The sequence below is a fragment of the Nannospalax galili genome, unplaced genomic scaffold (assembly GCF_000622305.1).
Source record: "Nannospalax galili isolate Female #2095 unplaced genomic scaffold, S.galili_v1.0 scaffold803, whole genome shotgun sequence".
Classification (NCBI taxonomy): Eukaryota; Metazoa; Chordata; class Mammalia; order Rodentia; family Spalacidae; genus Nannospalax; species Nannospalax galili.
The window spans coordinates 1,930,560-1,950,842 of NW_008349354.1; the positions used below are offsets into that span (position 1 = coordinate 1,930,560).

The 20,283-nt window shown below is 40.1% G+C and overlaps 1 protein-coding gene across 1 annotated transcript in view; it reads left to right on the forward strand.

Annotated features, from left to right (window-relative positions):
* Window positions 1–20,283, forward strand: part of Opn5 (opsin 5) — a 50,579-nt gene that overhangs the window by 22,262 nt on the left and 8,034 nt on the right. The window contains exons 5-6 of the mRNA XM_008846735.1: window positions 5,693–5,934; window positions 9,130–9,187. Of these exons, the coding sequence (XP_008844957.1) occupies window positions 5,693–5,934; window positions 9,130–9,187 (300 nt within the window). The remainder of the gene's footprint in view (window positions 1–5,692; window positions 5,935–9,129; window positions 9,188–20,283) is intronic.

The window sequence follows — 20,283 nt, forward strand, 5'->3', positions numbered from 1 at the left end:
TAGTATTTACTCTGGAACTCACTATGTGGCCCCAGCCTGGCCTTGAACTCTTGACCATCTTCCTGCCTCTACCTCTTGAGTCCTGGGATTACAGATGTGTGTCACCACACCTGCTTTTCTACTTTTTTTGTAGTATTGCTCAGGGAGACGCATGCTCACATGTGGAATGGAGTACTCCCAGAAATGGCATTTACTACTTTATTCCTGTATTTTAATTTAATTTTTTTCACTGGTTGGGGGTAAATCTTTGTACTTGCTAATTATGTCCAAGGCAATATACCCCAATCTTTTCACCCCATTTCCTGGCCTGAGGTAGGCTGGAGACTCTCCTATCCCCTTCTCAGAGTGCACTGATGTGGGACCTTATGTCACTCCAGCCACTGAATTATTGTTTCTATCGGTAGTCTAACTTGTTCTGTGTTATAACTCAATCTTGTTAGTGATGAAGGGTTCGTTCTGACCCCCTGGCCTTCCTTTCAGGCTTTCGCTTTCACATCAATTCCATGTCCTTCTGTCACTATTTCATTATTGAAGGTAGCACGCAGCTGAAGCCTGATTCAGATCTGGGCATAGGAGCTTGGTGGAAAGAACTAGACTTCTCTTCTGAAATGGCTGTACACAGAGCAACAGAGATGTTGCTTTACTTACCTTGGTTAGTGGGGCTTAGCCAGGACTGAGCTAATGGAGAGACTTTGAGTGACTCACAGCAAAAACTCTTCCAGCCTTCCACCATGTTCCCCACACTGAGAGGATGGGACCTCCCTCCTTAGAACCCATGCAAGCTGGGATACTTTGGAGTCTTTTGGACCCAGAAGCAGAGCCCTGTACAACCTAGGGAATTTACTTGCAACCACATTACTTTATTACTACATTTTGCCTACTTTTTCAATGGAATTTCTGTAAATTTCATGCAATATATTTTGATCCTATTTATATCTCCTCCCCTATCTGCATCCCCCTTACTACACTCCACCCAATTTCATGTACTCTATTCTATATAAATAAAACAATTGTGCCTTGATATATTAATATAATATATAGAGAGAGTCAAATTTTTGTCCCCAAATGTCCTTTGGTGTGGATTCATCCACTGGAGCGTGGTGAACCTACCAAGAGTCTCACCCTGAGAGACGGACACTCCCCCTCCCAGCAGTCATTGGTTACCAGTAGTTCCTCAGGTAGGCCTGGGGTTTCTTGTAATTCACTTTGGAAATAAGTGTGGAGAGTCCTCAAAAAACTAGAAATCAGTCTTCCATATGATCCAGCCATAATGCTCTTGATCATATAAGCCAAAGATTCTACATCCCATATAGAGATACCTATTTATTGCTGCCCCTTTCACTTAGCCAGGAAGTGGAAACAACCTAGATGTCCATCAACTGATGAATGGACAATGAGAGTATGATACATTTATACAATGGAATATTATTCAACTGTTAAAAAAAATTATGGAATTCACAGGTAAATGTGAGACTGGAAACCATCATCCTGAATGAGGTAACCAGACCCAGAAAGACAAATGTCTCATGTTTTCTCTCACACTTGGATGCAATCTTTGAATTTTTAGATATGCATGCTTCAGTTGGAAAATCCAGAGAGGTCAGGAAACCTATTACTATTTTTAGCTAGTTGGTTTATTGGAATTGAGCACTTATGGGCAACATTACCTTTGTGGGACTGCCTGCTTGAACTAGAGCTGAGAAATACTGACATCCCTGGGTCCTCTGCAGCAAGATTTATTTAAAACAGAATTGAGTTACAGATGTGTGATTCTTTTATACAAGCTAAACATGTATTCTGTGAATTTCCTCCCACAAGCTGTCTAATTTAGGAATTTGAAGTTTCAGTGCTTTGTCAGTAAACCAAGACACAGTGATGAAAGTGAAGTCATTGAAAAGTAAACAACTTAGGGAAAGGTCAGGGGTGCTGCTGCCCTTGTTAGAACTTGTTTAAGGATATCTGGGATATAAATTTTGGAAAATAGAAATGAGGACATGTTCAAAATTAGGAAAAAGCAGAAAGAAACTGATGAAAAGCTTAAGCCCATCCTAAGCTACGTAGAAAGCTCTGGGGAAATGACATGAAAGGTTCAGAAACTTTTGTGGAGTGTATCTTAGAATAACTTTAACATGTATTTTTTATTTGGTGTGGTGTGGTGTGTGTGTGTGTGTGTGTGTGTGTGTGTGTGTGACCTATGCGTACCACATCACCAGTGTGGAAGTCAGAGGAGGAACTGATTCTTTCCCTATGTCATGTGGGTCTTTGGAATCACTCAGGTTGTCAGGCTGGGTGGCAAGCACCATTACCCTATCAACCATCTTGGTGGTTCAGGTTTAATATCTGACTGATTGATATTTTGTGCAGTACATTTTAAAATGGGGTCATAGGAAATGAATGTGCCACATTTTAACTTTGCATTTGCACATAAATGCCACTGTGTGGTACCTTTACAGTATGTATACCCCTTTCCCCCTTCCTCCTTTAAACTTGATTTCTGCTCATTGTGTTTTATTCCAAAGCCGGAAGATTCACAATGATTCATTTGCTGTGTGTTTTTAAAACCAAAGTATATTTAATTATTCTATCTTTTCAAAAAAGGATAACGGTATAATGTTTTAAATCTTTCCTGTTCCTATCATACATTCCCATAAAAGTAGGGAACGAAAATATTATGGACTATGTGTGAACCTATTTTTTGTCAATGGCTTTGGCAGCCGTACAGAAGATGGCTTTTGTGCTACCATAAAATCATCCTATGACTCACCCAAGAATCAAAGATGAGGCTGTGTTAAGTCTTTAGACATCTGCTGAAGGAAGCTTTATGCATGTAGCTAGTGTTTATTTGGGGATTCAGCAAGAGAGGATCCTCACCGTGCACCTTGGGGAAGCTATGCTTTACAAACAAAAGTCACACTAGACCAAATGAAGCAACTCTTGGGTAAGATCCTGTAAAATATCAGAAGAGCAAGTTCAGTGGGAGAGCTGCGTATTTGTGGCAACAGCTTAGAAGTGTTGAGCACAGACAAGAGTTTTAGCTTAAGAACCTGAAATGACGCTACAGGGCGTGCAGGAGTTCTGGACTGATTTGACTTCTCTGTTCAAAAAATGGAGTAAAATCAGTAGCATTGAGGTTATTGTTGCCTGCGATTAATTTTAGAGATGAGATTTGAAAATCTTTTTTTAATGAAAGATTTGTTTTATCTTTAATTATGTGTATATGTGTGTATCTGTGTGGTTATGAATACATGAATGCAGGTGCCTGCCTGCTGAGGCCAGAAGAGGGCATTGGAGCCTCTGGAGCTGGAGCTATAAGCCTGTTGTGAGCTGCCTGATGTGGGTACTGGGAACTGAACTTGGGTCCTCTGGAAGACCAGGAAATGCTCTTAACCACTGAACCATCTCTGAGCCCCCAACTTTGAAATTCTTTAGTGGAGTTTTAGAACCTCAGATTTTAGAAGAGATTTTGCAAGCCTCTGCATCCCCCTAGCCCGTGTGCATTTGGGATTGGAGTAAAGGGTCTCTCACACATGCTAAGCAAGTTCCTATCAGCAAACTCAGTCCTCGTGCTTTATTCTTATACATTCCACAAAGGTGGGTTTCTAAGGCAAACACATACCACAGCCAGGCTGCTCTTCTGGTCACAGGCAGGCTTTGGATCTTTCCCTGTGTATAACAGTTGTGCTCCTAATAATAACATATGGGAAGCTCTCACACATAGCTTTACTGTAAGAAAAACATACCTAGCTGCACCACTGAAATAAAAGAGCATCTGTAAATATTGTTTTTATCACTGTTGGTAAGCGACTCACTCCTTATTGGTTCTCATTATGACCCAGATATCAGGAAATGTTGCTTTAAATTTTTTTTTTTAAAAAAACATCTTTCCAAGATATAAAAGTGAGGACCCAAAAGCTCAAAGAAAAGTTCAAGCTTCCTATTCCTGTTATAGTAGTCAAGGGTATTTAGTCCTCTGATGTTCAGATTTGAGTCATGTGACATCTACAATGTCAATTTTCTGAAACTCCTAAGAGGTGGAGAGATGCTGGGAATTCTAAAACAGAAGACACACTGGAAGATGAAACAAAAAAGCAAACAAAAAACAATAGGCATGCACAGCAGAGATTTAAATATAGTTTCATTATTTACAGAAAGAATATTCTAGTAGGCAGCAGTGTAAGGACATTAGTGTACTCTCAAGTTGGGCCTAAAATAGTTCATTTAAAATAGAAACAAAGCTTGGACTTCGTTTTCCTATGGAGTACTCTAATTAAAGCTCATCTTATTTCTTGTTTAGACACTTGTCTAAACAAATCTGTTAAGAGTGGAAATTCTAAGTGGGCAGGGATGTCTCTGCTTTTTTTAAGTTTCTGTGTCCTTCACAGGGAACATAGGAGATGCTTAGTAATGCTTGCTGACTGAGTGAGTAAGCAGTGGTCTTTCTAGCAGCTGTTTCCTCCTACGCAGTTTCCTCCTATGGGTTAATCTTCCATATTTCCCGTTCATGAACCTCTTAGTGCTGCAGAACATGTGGAATTAAGAGACAGATCAGTAATACGTTTTAGAAAATCAAACACATTGGTATTATCTTTCCTCCTAATCTTCTCTCCCTATATTGCTTTTTTTCATATGGAGGTGAATCACTGATTTGTTTCTATAGAAAACCCACTCATGCATGTCTGTACTTTTGCTAGTTCTGATTTTACTACTATTATTTCAACTTACCCAAGTATAGGATCTATAACACATCCTCCGTGAAACTCTTCATTAGTTCCAATAAGTTGTAATCTTTTTCACTTTTGAGCTGGCACTGAAACCACAGATATTTGTATTCTAGGTAGATAAGTCAGGTACTAGGGCACACTGCTGTGCCCCATAGCACTTAGCTTAGTGTCTTGCCCCATACTTTAGCTAAAACAGTTTGCTGGCCTGAACTAAGATAACCTGTAGATATGACACAGTTATAGGATACTGGCTGGGCTTACATGATTTAAAGAGACTGAGTTTGCGATGGTAAAAACTTGTACTTCTAATGAATTATTCTTTTGGTCTGAAAATTAGGAGGTTTTTAATTTTTTCTTCCGGTTTTGTGAAAAAGAAAATTACTTTGTGGAAAAGTCACGTTTTATACAACCATGTTACTTTGGCTGAAGCCCAATGATTCTATTCTACTTTATACCCAGTGATCTGAGCCTCAAACTTGTGAAAAACTTGAACCAAAAGAAATAACATTTAATAGAACTCTCTGAAGAAAATGCACATTAGAATTTCAAAACAGGGTGGCAGTTCTCGGTTTCCGGAGGTGAATGTGGATGATTTAAAATTTCATCAAGGTGAACATATTTGTTGTCAAGTGAAATGTGGGTTGAGAACTCTAGAGAACTCAGGAGAGCTGGCATTTTCTTGTTATGATCTCTTGCCCTAAATGTAGGCAAAATCTGACATGTATATTAGAGTTATAATTTGTGTCTTTGAGTACATTCAAATTCTAAAGTGGAGAATGGATAGGATGTGGTAAATGGAATAAAGAATTGTAAGAACTTGTGGATGAACCTCAGACCAGTCTCTCAGAAGTCTATGTGAGGTTATTTCTGTTCACTTCCCGGGTGAAGCAACTTGCCCCTCCTCCTTAACTGTCACTCATTCCCATCACTCACTAGTTTTGATTCTGTTCTCTATTGCCTTCTCTTGTCAGGTGGCGATGCTGATTTGTGCTGGCTTCCTGATTGCCTGGATTCCTTATGCAGTGGTCTCAGTGTGGTCAGCTTTTGGAAGGCCAGAATCCATCCCCATACAACTCTCCGTGGTGCCCACCCTCCTTGCAAAATCAGCAGCGATGTACAATCCAATCATCTACCAGGTCATTGATTATAAATTCACCTGTTGCCAGGCTGGTGGTTTGAGGTCAACAAAGAAGAAGTCTTTGGAAGACTTTAGGTAAAACTTGAGTAGTTAGAGATGATCCATATTTTCTTTGTCTTAACATCCTTTGCTAGTTGGAGCCACTTGGTTTGGAGTTCAGTTCCTAAGGAGCTGTGTCAGAATGGCTTTATTTTATGTTCAGCCAAATTCCTGAAACCACATCATCAAATACTTATGGCTTGGATGACAGGCAGATAGTGAGAAAAGCGGTTCTGTTTTTGATCCTACAGTAACTAGGATACCACACTGCTTGTATTGGAGCAATCATTATGTGTCAGTGGCTGTTAATTTCCTTTTGGGGAATCAAATCCATCTCATTGCAAGAGTACCCTTCCATGTGTCCTTGATCCAACAAAACATTCTTATGAGAGAATGATGTTGCTGCTATTATTGTTGGGGTATCAGAACTATTAGCTAAAAACATAGGGCTTAGGCAGGCAGATATGAGGGAGCAGGGAGACAGCTCTCCTTTCTCCCTCTTTGCAAGGCTCTTTATTTTATGTTTACAGAGCTTGAACTCATCCTTGTTAGATGAGGAAACGGGTTCAAGTAAGGTTAAGATTGGGGATGCTGCTCATATTTATAAAGCCAAAAGCAGCAGGCCAAAAACTTAAATTGAGGAATTTTAAACTTAAAATGCAGATACTGCTTCTACTATGCAGTGGAGGAGATGGCTTGGGAATCTAGCACCAGGTCAGGATTCAGAGAGAAAAAAGAACTGGGATGATGTGGGGTGGGCAGGGGGTCTTCTGTGTCTACACAGAACTCTTCTTCAGATAAAGTGGAACCGAATGCGTCTGAAGTCATCTGAGCTATGTGGTCAGACAAACTTCCAGCTGATTTGAGCCCCTTTAATGCTTACTCACTTGATGACAAGACACTGCTCAATATTTCTTCCTTTGAATAAATTAGGAGCATTGGAGAAAAAAAAATAGCTATAGGAAGACATGAGATTTATGACTTCTTCTGTCACTCCATTTGACCAAGTGAAAAATCTCTTAAACTTTGATTTCCTTACCCTGTGAGTACATGATCAAATGAAAAACATGATACAAATGTATAAGTTAAAAGTGGTATTGTTGGGCTGAAGAGATGCTCAGTGGTTCAAAACACTGGCTGTTCTTGCAGAAGACCCGGGTTCGAATCCCAGCACCCACATGGTAGCTAACAACTGTCCATACCTCCAGTTCCAGGGGATCCAGCAGCCTCTTCTGTCCTCCTCGGGCATTGCATGGCACTTACCTACATGCAGACAATACATGCATACACATAAAATAAAAATAATAAATAAAATATTAAAAAAGTGATATTGTCATTGTTGCTGTGACAAAAAGGGACAAAATCTACAATTGGGGGTTAGAAGACCAGCATATAAGACAGCAGTTTGCAATGGTCTGACTTTAGGGGGGTACACATTAATTGTTCAGAGCCTAGGGGTGGGATGAACTGATAACAGGAAGTTGTAATAACTAAGCAAAAGAATGCCTGAAAAAGATCTAGGTGACAATTTGGGGAGCTTTCATTTTGTTAGTGGTTGATGCCGTCTCTGTGAAAATGAATAGTTAAATTCAAATGCTACAATGCATCTTTTAAGGAAATAATGTCACTTTGCTCTCATCAGCTATTTATACTTTATTATGAATGCAGGTAGAGCGAATAATTTTAACAGAGCATTTTTTGGGAGAAAGTGATGGAACGCTTCTTTATTTAAAAATGAGAACCTGACAGGCAATGATTGGAACCAACGTTCACTGAGCTCATAATTTCGCCTCCGACTGGCTCTGCTTTTCACATCCAGTCACAAGTGTGAGCAGCACATAAATACTAAACATTCAGTAAGGGAAAGAGGGAGATTTATATGAAAGAAAGTGACTTAAGGCCACAAACCTTTGGAAAACTCAGCCAGATGAGAGACAGCTTGGATCGTTTGTTCCCGGTAACTATTTATATATGAAATACAGCAATTGCTTAGCTGAGGAAGGCCAGGCTGTTTCCCTCTCTGGAGTTCTGTCTTCCTGTGAGGAAACTGGCTATAGGGATGAAGGAGACCTTGGGTTCTCGAGCCTGAAGCATCGTTTTCTGGTTTTGAAGAGGTGGTTGAGCTACAGTTTTTAGAAGGCTCTGCTTCAGCAGAGAGCCAGAGGGTAGACAGTGGCCTCCAGAAATTTATTTTTTTATCTTTATAAATAAAAGGAATAAAATGAAATTTTGCTTATCTTTGTTGTTATTAAGAAGCTAAGCAAGCTAGATGCTATGGAGGCTCATAGGCTGAGATGAAATTATATGAGGGCAGTTCAGACTGGACTTGGACCACAAGGACCATTCAATAGAAGCAAACTCTCCCCCAGATGAGTTCCCTGAGGTTTTAGTGAAGGTGATGAACCAAAGGGAGTAACAAAAAACTAAAACCCCCAAACACAGCAAAGACTCCTTTTTGAGATGATACTATATTCCCCACTCCGGTGCAAGATGTAATCTTTTGTAAACTGTGGCTATTTAACCAAGATATCTGAGGAACTTTGAAAACCCCCACCCACAGAAATTGGCTTTTTGTTGGTATGGACTGAGCCCGAGTTTCAGTCATCTGGTTGTAATTCTTCCAGAAGATTCTCATCACAGCCATTGCTGGAGGCCAGTGAGGTAGAGGGTGAGAGAGGGAAACACTGGCAGTTGATATTCACAGTCCAAGTTCTTTGACTGGGTCACCACAGAGGCTGATGAGGTCACTTAAGGTCAATAAGTGGGGAAGGAGGCTTCAGATGCTTAGATGGAAAAGAAATGTCCCAAAGACCCAGTGGACTGTACTGTAAAGGATAGAGGATTTTATATCCTACTATTTTAGTAAAGACCAAGCCCAAGAGAGAACAGCACCCTAAACTCTGGGATGACATTACCATCAAGTCTCCCTGGCTGCCTTAGTTTGCAAAGCTGCCTTTCTAGGGCTCAGCTAGGTAAATAAACGTGCAATGAATTTTATTCTAAAGAACTTCTGTGACATAGGAAATGTGTTGCTCCAAAGCGGCCTGTTTTTTGGAAAGCTTTGTCCAAGGAAGTTCTCGAGTTTGAATATCCTAAATTATTATTTTCCTTTCTCTTTAAGGCAAGTGTTATGCACGTAGCCTTGATGGTAGTTAAGTTGCCATGATATGCATATTCCTGGATGTGGATTTGTGCCTATATTAATTTTCATATTCCTTCTGCCATGTGTAGGCTGCACACTGTAACCGCAGTCAGGAAGTCTTCTGCTGTGCTGGAAATCCATCAAGAGGTATGAAGATGGACAGCATCATTCACGGACACACGTATTCACTTATTTGCCTCTTCACTGTTGTTAACATTCAATTGCCTCACTCTTCTCTTTAAATTATATTTTTATATCTTGTACATTTTCCCTCTTTTCCCTCAAGCCAGGGTTTGCTGGGAAATTACAAACAGAAACCAGATCATAGCCTACTACTTCCTAGAGTATCATTAGGATGGAAATTCCTGATACTTCCTTTCCTTCCACTTAACCTATTCCATGCCAAACAATATTAAGTCTGAGACATTAAGAAAAATGTTTACAAGTTTTATTTATTAAGGTATTATTTTACAATATTACAGCATCACCACTACCACCACTACCATTACCACCACCATCATCATCATCTCTTGGTGTAGGGCCAGGGATGCTATTTCTGGTGTTCACTTAGGTGTGTTGATCATTGGGACTGTGTGGAGCCATGGCTCTTTGGTGGGGCTCTGGTCTTCTCCTTTTCATGTTGATAGAGGGATGCTCTCTGTGGAAGTGGTGCTGAGGAGTCCTCAAGGGATATCGGCTTTTTCTGATATCCCTAAGTGGAAACTTCTCCTGTATCTTTGAAGTTGAAGACAAAAATATTTCCCTTTGATGGTGATTTCCCTCAACTGGGTTCTTTTCATTAAGTTCCAGTTACTAATATAGTGGAAAGAACAGGGCACCACTAGCTGTCATTACCTAAGAAATGAATTTAGTGGAAATAGTTGTTTGTAAGGGCTGTTTCTTGGTTCTTTTCACTGTTGTTTGTTTTCTATAAACAAGCTGATTTGAAGGTTAAAGAGATGCAAGTCTGAAATGAGATGGAAGGATTTCAAAGACAGATATGTGTCCTTTAAAAGTTAACGAAGGGGGAAAGCATCTGAATACCGGGTCCATGTGAGCATGCACTTCTCAGTGTCTGAGCTTTTCTCTTGACCTGAGGAATAGGCCCAGACAGGTGTCCCCCAAATACCTCCACTCTGTCTGCTTCCACTTCTGCTTTGAACATAAGCCATGTTCATTAACTTCTTGTAACTTCTATTGAGAAAAGAAAGATAGGGATGGGAGTAGCCCCTACCCTTCCCTGGTGATCTCTCTGCTCTAGCACTCCAAGGTTTATAGAGAATCAGCCACTCTCTCAAGGCTCAGCTTTTGTGTATAATACCTCTGTTCCTGTGGGTTTGGCTTTCATGAGGGTTGGACTAGGGGATGAGGAAGGGGCTCATGTAGAATGTTAGCTTAAGATGAGTACTAAATAGGTGTAAGAAAACATGTTTGATGATAATGGAAAAAGTTAGCACCTCTGACTAGGGCTTAGGACTGCTTATCAAAGGACATGATTGCCATTGGAAAAGAGAGACGACGGGTGTGGTAGCACACGCCTTTAGTCCCAGCACTCCAGAGGCAGAGGCAGGAGGATGTCTGGGAGCTCAAGGGCAGTCTGGTCAACATAAGGAGTTCCAGGACAGTAGTGGCTACCAGGAGACCCTGTCTCAAAAAAAATCAGAAAAAAGAGGCAAGATATTTATAGGCAGATGTGTCAGTTAGAGAGATGTGAGACTGTGGGACCTAGATGGAGGGTTGGGGCACAGGCTTAGAGTCCAGAGTCAGACTGCTGGGTTTGTGCCCCAGCTCTGTGCCTTCGGCAAGTGTGTAAAGTGGGGAAAGGAAATCATAGGTCACAGGATGAGCAATAGGAGTAAATCATTTAGCACCCTGCCTGTCAGAGAGGAAGCAGTACCAGCTTGTTGACAGTTCTTCTTATTATTAAGGGGGTGAGGTTCAGTGGCAGGGGTGCCAATGGTAGGAAGTTATGGTGTTTGCAATGCTTAGAATATCAATCTGGTGATATCACAGAGGGTGGATTGCTTGAGTAAGGATACAGAGTCATGATTACAGGGTCTCAGACTAATTAGTTGGTGTTATAAACAAATTATAACTTATGAGATCCTGAATTGAGGAATAGCAATGGCAACAGAAATGAAACTATAACTTTAAAATGTTTTAAGAAGTAGGAGCTCTTGGCAATTGATTGTACGGTGGCAGAGAGTCGGGGTGATTTGGAGAAAGCTTCTTGGGAAGTAGTGTGGATAAAGAAAAACGTCTGATTTCAAAAGACCCGAAGGAAGGGAGATGAAGGATGGTTTTGCTTGTTTGTGTTCTGAGGGGATAATTTTAGAAGGGAGTGATGGAGAGTTGGAGAGAAGAGAGTATTCATGTTAGTGTAGATTTGCCTAGCAGTGAAATTTAACATTGACATTGTACAGAAGTCCCTAAAGGTAGAGTGTACCCTAGCATTTGCTAACTTTTTAACTAAACTGAAGACTTATAACACAATTTAAAAAGCATGTATGAAAAACATTAGCATAGTGAGGAGGGAAAATGAGTTTAAATGTTAGGAGCTTTGGGGAAAGATCTTAGAATTTATTTCTATTACCAGTTGAAATATATGATATAAATATCCTCTGTGCTTTGGTTCTATGTGTTTTTGTGATGCCCTGGGAACTGGAAGGAACCAGAATTATAACCGGTATTGATACAGAAAGAGAGAGTTGGTCCTTGGGGTAGAATGCAGGAGAAGGAGAACAGATGTCATTGAGGGTGGGCTGTAGACACCAGGCTGTCAGTGATTTCTTTCTTGAATGGGGATTGCTTACCCAGAGGCATCCAATGATTTGAGATAACAAACTTTGCAGTTATCAAACACCTCTTCAGTTTTCAATTTCAGCTGAATTTTACTAACAAAAAGATAGACTGAGTTGTGTGCTACTGTGTGTGTGTGTGTTTGTGTGTGTGTGTATGTGGATATGCACGTATGTTAACAAAGACTGAAATGTCTTTGAACAGACGGTACATGTCCTTTTTGTTATCACAACTGGCTCAGTGCTTGTCATGTGAAGGGCACTTGGAAATTATGATTGGAATCACATGAGTAGCTATCAGGTTATGATTTGGGAGAGCTCTGGGGGCTACTAAATGGAGATTATGAAATCCCAGATCTCTGGCCTAATCCTTATTTTATTTTTTTCCTGACAGCATTTTGCTAAGTAACCCAGACTAGCTTTGAACTCATGACCCTCCTGCTTCAGCCTTTCCAGTGCTGGAACTATTGGAGTGTGCTATGATGCCCAGCTAGTCCTTATATTTAAACTGCCTTGTTTCTGAGGACATGTATTTAAGCATGGCCTGCTCCATAAATAAATGAATGGATAAATGAATCCACGAAATGGGGTTTTGAGTGGAAATGGCCTATGAACTTGAAAAGCTGGATTAATTTCAAGAATCACAGTAAAAAAGTCCATAATTAATTTTTTTTTCTGAGTGAAGCAATTGGGATTTTACTACTGAGTAAAACTATTTTATTCTTAAAATGCAATTTTCTTAAGAATCAAACATTCTATTTTTTGCAACTGGGATGAATAAAGAATTTGTCCCACTTAATTTTTCCTTGAAAAGCCTCCCTTTGGATAGTTTATAGTGATGTGAACTACAAAATTCTGAAGAGAATTTGTTCTCCATTATGTTAGTGAAAAGGGGCGAAGTTGAAGGAGAGGAGCCTGAGGGACGAAGGATGTCAGCAAGTGCTGAGAAGTAGGATCTGGAAGAGATGGATGGGGCAGCACAGTGAGATGTCTTAAAGGTTGCCAAAATATCAGAGGACATTGAGGGAAGACATATATCATTATAGGAAAAGGCCAGTGAAGGCAGCAGCAGCCTTTGATTCAATAATTAATTTTGTTGTAAAGGAGCCAGGCCTCCCTGTCCAGAAGGTCAAAGTGATGGCTATTCTTCCTTTTTGACTTTTGATTATTGTGTTTTCATTATGCATATTACTGGAGTTCAGCGCTATATACACATGGGACTTGGAATAGATAGACATACATCACATAAACCCAACTGAGAGGAAGATCATTGCTGATCACACAAGTACTTCATTGGTTTTGTCTTGTTTTGGTCTCAATACTGGCCACCTTTACATAAGTAATTATGTATTCATTTACCTATGCATTCATTAATTAGTTGATTCATTACTTTGTTCAGTCCAGTCAGCAATTTTTACTAATGCAGGTTCTGAATGTTTTATGAAATATGTAAGGAGAGAACATATTTTTAATCTTTTAGTAATAGAGGGGGATGTTAAAAAAATTGGCAACCCTCTCTATATCTGTATATATGTTTATATCATCTATATCTTTGTGCCATCTAACAAATGATTATAATTGTAACAGATTTTAGACAGGGTCCTGTGGACACCATTAAAGTTTACTTGAGAAATTGAAGAGTATCAGGACAGGTCTTCAGAACTGACCTGCATGTGTACCCTGCTCAGTAGAAAAGTAGGAAACGTGAAATAGCTTCGAGGCTTTCTGAAGCAGAATCCATTCATTGCCAGGGGCAATGATCTATAATCTCTGGAAGTTTGGAGTTGTTTGTGTAAGGAAAAGTTTCATGAATTAGTTTTCTTCCCAAGGACACACCAAAATGAGGCTTACCAGGTGATCTGGGACCCTGCTTTTCCCTCCTAAAGAGACCTAGAGCATGGGAAACAGAGCTCAGATACTCAAAGCACAGTTCAGAATTACCTGGACCTGATATCAAACCCAGGATCTGCTACTATTAGATGCATGGGCACATTACCTTATCTCTCTGTTTCCTCAGCTGTCACAGTGAGGGACTAGAGACAGTCTTGCCTCATTATGATTTGTTTCAAATGATTCACATAAAGATTCATGTAAGATTCTTAGGAGCCTTCTTCCTCCTTGAAATCATAAAATAAATAGAAGTTATTATTGTCCTTATTAGAAGAACCATTTAATTATTCCATAGGAGTTGATAGTGGTGGTGTGAGCACTTCTAAATGTGGTAGAGAATGTTCTTCTACATGTCTAGATCTCATAGGTCATGGAGCTGTTCATGCTGTTTGAGACACAGCAAGATTCCGTGGGAACATCTTCCACAGAACATCACTAGTGTTAGATGTTGGGGCCTTGAGAAGATGTGTCCTGTTCAAGCCAGTGCTGGGGTGGCAGACAGTGCAACAGAGGAGAGTAGAGGTTTACTCCACTCCAGTAGACACTTAGCTGTGGTGAGAACTCAATAATTCCTCACATGTGTGCAGACAGAGGTGGAATCTGAAATCCTATTTCATATTCAAGACAGTACAGAAATTCTGAGTTACCTGAACCCCTACTTCCTATCTGGAGAGTGTATTGTATTGTGTTTATTTTTATTTTATGTGTATGAGCACGTAAGTACACTCATGTTTGCAATGCCTGTGGAGGCCAGAAGAGGGCACCAGATCCCCTGTGTTGGAATTTCGGTGGTTGTTAGCTACAATGTGAGTGCTGGGAACTGAACCTGGGTCCTCTGGAAGAGCAACCAGTGCTCTTAAACACTGAGCCATCTCTCCAACAGAGAAGAAGCTGGGCTTGTGCATGCCTGTAAACTCAGATCTCAGGTGGTAAAGACAGAAAGATCCCGAGTTTAATGCTTGCCTGGGAGTCATAGGGAGCCTTTGTCTTAAATAAAATATAACAACCATAACAGCTAAATAAAGCAGAGGGGTTTGTTTTCAGTGTTTACCCGGGATTTTAAACTCACTAATCTCTATGATGGGATGATTTAAATCCTTGTTATTCAAAACACAGTTTGCAGACCAGGGGTTTGAGTGCCTCCTTAGAACTGATTAGAAATTTAGAACTAGGGTTTCACCTGTGATTGACTGAACCACAGAGTGTAATTTAGCAAGGTAATGTGCATATTCATTGAAGTCGGTTAAATCAATGGTTCTGTTAAGTACAAAGTAGTTATAAGACTTTTCCTACGGGGTGTGGTAACAATTAGAAGTTGCCTGAACAACAGCACCCCAGCCAAAGGACAGATGTGTAAGACAAAGATGGAACGCTCTGAAAATGTTGCTGGGTACTGGGAATGAGTATTCTGTGAGCAGGAAACTTTGTTTGGTATGTTCCGTCATCAGGAAAAAAGGTCAGCATAGCATCAGGTACCCTTAGGTACCTGAGACCACAGCTTCGTAGAAGCACAGCTTGTGTGGGCAGAACCTAGTGCGTCACGTCCTCTCAGAAGGAGGGAAGAGGAGAATGAAGTGGTTGCATGGGTCAACATTACTCCATAGATATCTATATTAGCAGGAATTATTGACTGCTTGGAGCCAACTTGTTCAGAAAGAACATTTTCTCGTTATTAAGTTTATACTTTCCTATATATTTTCTACTTTAAAAGTGCCATTTTCTTCCAACAACCCACCTGCCCCACATACGTACATACACACTCAAATGAACAAATTCTAACTTGTTAGAGGCAAGCGATACATCTGATCCATTTGAAAAAAGTGAGCTAGGTTTGCCAGGAAGCATGTGGGGTTTATCCAAACTGCCCAGAGTCAGCTCTATACCTATATATTGACATTCTACGCATGTAGAGGCAAATCTATGTGGGAGCACAGGCTGATGAAATGTTTCAAAGGATTGGAAGTAAAGAGTAATGGCATTAAAGATAGAGTTACTGTTGGCATTCCCAGAGTGAATCAGTTGACACCTTTGTCTAAATATAGGACCAGGACTGAGATTTGTACAGACACTTCCATGATAGTATTTTGCAGGCAGTTGCTGCCAGTGGGGAACTGACGTGGTATTGCATCCAAAGGATAATCTTACCCTGTGGTTGAGCCTGAGTGTGAGATACAAGTGAGGCTATTCACTCAGGATGGAGATAAAACCAGGCAATCCAAAAGGATGATACTGCTTCAAAGAAGGGAGGATATTCAAAGAGAAAGGAGATCCTGCCCATGTCTTTTGAGCTGTTTTCTGTTATTGTTGAATGGAACACATAAACAGGCTTAGAAATCAGCAGTTGGGTCAGCCTGGGAGCAAGACCAGTTGGCACCTCTGGATAAACAGCTGGCTGAAAGGTGTTCATGAGGAGAGTTGAAGCAACAACAGTATATAGGGGCTGCACAATTAGGGCAGAGATGGGAGAGAAAATAGAGGCACATGCCAGAGTTTGGGAGTGCCCCTGGGCAAGACCATTTCCTGTTTCATTCCAAAGGCAGCAGCTGCTGTTGGTCCAGGCCCTGCAGATGAATACAGGCATTAAAGGATTCTGTAAGCTGGTGGCTATGTGGATAGAGGAGAGCACCAAGTTGTTCCAAATGAATCTAGTCAACAAAGCAAAACAAAACCCCTAAAATATCCCACAAATCATCCCCCAATCCTAAAACAATTTGCTTGTATAAGTTGATATAAAAAGGTGGCAGGTATGGATTCTTTAAATTAATAAAAAATATTGATTTTTCCTCAATTTCTTAGAGAAAATTTTAGAAGTGGTGATTATACTCCTAATTTCGCAGGCACAATATGAACCAATGTTAGAATATCTAGTTGTCTCATCCCAAGGTCGTTCTAAGTTTTCTGAGCAGTTAACCTTTCTATCATGATGTGCTAGTGAGAAATATCTAAATCATTCTGGAGGTTAGGAATTTTCTTTTTGAAAATATTTTTATCTTATTATTTTTATTCTATGTGTATGAGTGTTATGCCTGCATGTATGTAAGTGCACCCATGTCGTGCAATGCCTGAGGAGGTCAGAAGAGGGTGTCAGATCCTTTGGAACTGGAGATACAGTTGGGTGTTAGCCACCACGTGGGCACTGGGAACCGAAGCCAGGTCTTCTACAAGAGCAGCCAGTACTCTTAACCACCGAGGCATCTCTCCAGCTCTGGGGAATTTCTTTTTTGCCTCTACAAGCAGAATGATACCAGAGGGAAGAAGGGGAAGGATGTATGCCATATCCAGCAGTTTGGTGCCTTAGTTTCATTGTCTAGATTTAATTTAACACAATTACTAATGAATTTATCATTCAATATGAATGATTTACAAGTGAAAAAAATCATTCATATGAGTGAAGTTTTTACTACCATTGTGTTTCCATGACAGAGTCTTACAGTGTATTTAGACTAACTTCTGTGCTTCAGAATGGTTAAAATTCTAGCAGAAACCATGCTTTCTCAGATATTCCTCCCTGGTTTTATTTCTGATGACACAAATAGATGAGGAGTGTGGGAAATCTTCCAAGGAGCTGAGTCCCAGATGACAGCCCATTGTATAGCGAACCCAATGTTACAGCGGTAACATAACTAAAGGTCGCATAAAAGGTTGAAACTCAGGGTATTCACCAGGAAGAAAATTTCTCCAAGGAAATAAGAACATGAACATTATAAAGTTTAGCACATGCTGTGCTTTGGTCTTACATGTATACAAGTCTGGAAACACAAACTTGGGCGAAATTTAGTCCACTGTCCGTTTAGTAAATAAAATTGCATTAGAATACAACTCTATCCACTTATTTCAAAATTGTCTGTAGCCTTACTGTTTTGTTAGTTGAGAGATTCTTTTTTTAATATTTTTATTTTATGTGTATGAGTGTATTGCCTGCATGTATGTGAGTGCACCCATGTCGTGCAATACCGCGGAGGTCAGAAGAGGTCATCGGATTCCCCTGGAACTGTAGTTAAGGATGGTTTGTAGCCACCATGTGGGTGCTGGGAATCGAACCCAGGTCCTCTGCAAGAGCAGTCAGTGATCTTAACTGTTGAGTCATGTCTCCAGCCCCATTAGTTGAGAGATTCTGTCTCACAAAAGAGTAAAATAATTTCCCCAAACTCTGTTTTGGGATATGCATTTTTTTTTGTACTTTATAGAAAAACCTTGCAAACATCTCCATTGTTTTACATGCCTTTAAAACCCTAGCAGATGTTTTTTGCCCTTCATTAGAAAAAAGAAGCTAGAGAATTTACGTAACTTGTTCAAAATAATACAGTCTATTCATGGAAGAGCTGGGCTTCCCTTCTTTTAGTTGGCCTCTAGAGTCTGTGTTCTGCTCTGTGGCTGATAGAGATTTATTCTGCACTTAGATTTTCTTCTTTCCTGTGATTGCTTTAAAATCTTACTCTAGATCTCCGATAATACTTTGCTTTCTTTACTTTAGCTACAAATGTGATGGAGAATCAAGAGTTGACTGCTATTTCCTTTAAGACCACGTAGTATTCGAAGCTGTAACTTTATTCGTGCGATAAGGAATCAGTGGTGTGGGGCTGCAATCACAGCTGAGTGTGAATTCAAATAGGAGATACTTAGTGTTTTCTGGAGAGGAGGCAGGCAAATAACAAAACATGCTTCTTGTTTGAAGAGAGGTCACAGTGTGGCAGGACAAACAGAGGAGTAAGTAGCGTTGCATTTCATCATGAGAGATGCTTTGATTGAAGCTACAGAGGGATCTGTAAAACATAATGGGTCTGTTCTGAATCACACTGGTGTGGGGAGGGGATGGAACTGAGGGAAAATCTTGAAAGATGAAGTCTCTGATAAGAATTGTTCAGTGGGAGGGTCCTTAAAACCAGGGTTTTGTGAGGAAGAGCATACTGTGTATTCTAGCACAGGGTCTTTGGAGATACTGAAAAGTTGGGTGGACTCCAAGAAAAGGAGTCACAGGGTTTGAACATCATGGCACCAAGGCCAACATCTCCTATTGCTTCCTGTTGGAGTGGGGAAGCAGGTACTTTTGGTACATGTAAGTTGCTTTCAGATTTCCGTGTTAGACAATAGACTTTGAGGCTAATGTGGTCCTTGTTTTTGCCAAAATATGGCATTTTCAGGCTTACAGTGCTCATTTAAAATGTGGATCATCATCTGGCCCCATTCCACACCTTGTGCATCAAACTCTGTGAACTGGATAATGCCTATGCATATGCATTCAAGTGAATACCTCGCTAATTCTCATAAATCTATGATTTAGAAGTATTGAAGAATAGTTTTAAGAAGAGCTAGAGACAAAATTAAGCCAAGTAAAGGCTAATGAAGGCCTGAAAAATAGTATCTAGACTACAGAGCAAGGTCCATCACAATTATAAGTATTTTTAAAATAAAAATGAACAAGAGTTGGCACTTAATCAGATGTGAAATCTGAGTATCAAAAGAAATGCCCATTCGTATTTTAAAACTTCAGGTTTAGTTCATTGACGTGTCCCCATCAGACCCTCGACTCTTCCCACCTTTCCTCTTATGTCAATTCATATACTTGCCCAATAACTTCGCTGCTTTTCGTTTGCTCAGAAATGAAAGATGCCAATCAGGCTGGAAATGAATTTCCAATTTATTTCCTCAGAATTCAAAACTCGGAACAGTAGGTTGCAATGTATATATGTAATATATGCACATATATACCACATATATGCACAACATTGATACATATACTATGTAATAATATATTTAAACTATATATTTATATTATATATTAGTATATTAAATATTTATTTGCAGTGAAGACATACAAAGTGGCCTGGTTTTGAAACTGACATGCCAAATAGGTAGAGCCTGGCAAAACGAGATTTAGTTCAGTTAAGGAATCTGTTCTGTGAGCAGGCTGTCAGCCAGAGAGCTAATGAAGCTCTGTTATGAACCATAATTGCAATCATTTTTTCACCTATGATAAGATGTTATTTGATTGATTTTAAAAATCATCCCACACTTCTGTTGATCCAACGAATTCCTCAGAATCCACAATCTCACAAGCTCATCTGTCACTGAAAAACAAGTGTTCGTAAGAGTTCCCTCCTGTGTGTTTGAAGGACAAGCCTGAACATAACAGTTTTCTTTGACTGTTCTGTACGCACAAGAGACTAGTACAAAGCCCTATTGTGATCTCAGCAAAATCTCAAGCAAGGGGTATATTAGAATGATTACTGCTAAAGCATTTATCAGAAATAGGTTCTGCTATTGGCTCTGCTAGCGACCTACTTGCAGTGTTGAGCTAGTCAACATAAGACACAAATTTAACCTTCAGGAAGCTTACTCTCTAACAAGAAAGGCTGAGTTAGAGGATGGAGAAGGAGTTGAGTTTTAAGAAAGAAGTGGGCATTGTACGTATTTTTGTACTTAGGAGGGCTGTGAGGGGGCGTCTTCTGATAGGAGGGCCAAGAATTTAGTAACGGATGGTTAGTCATGATGTTTTCACCAGGGTGCCACGGTGTCGGGGACTTTTCCAGATCACCTGCTGTTTTAGTGAAGATA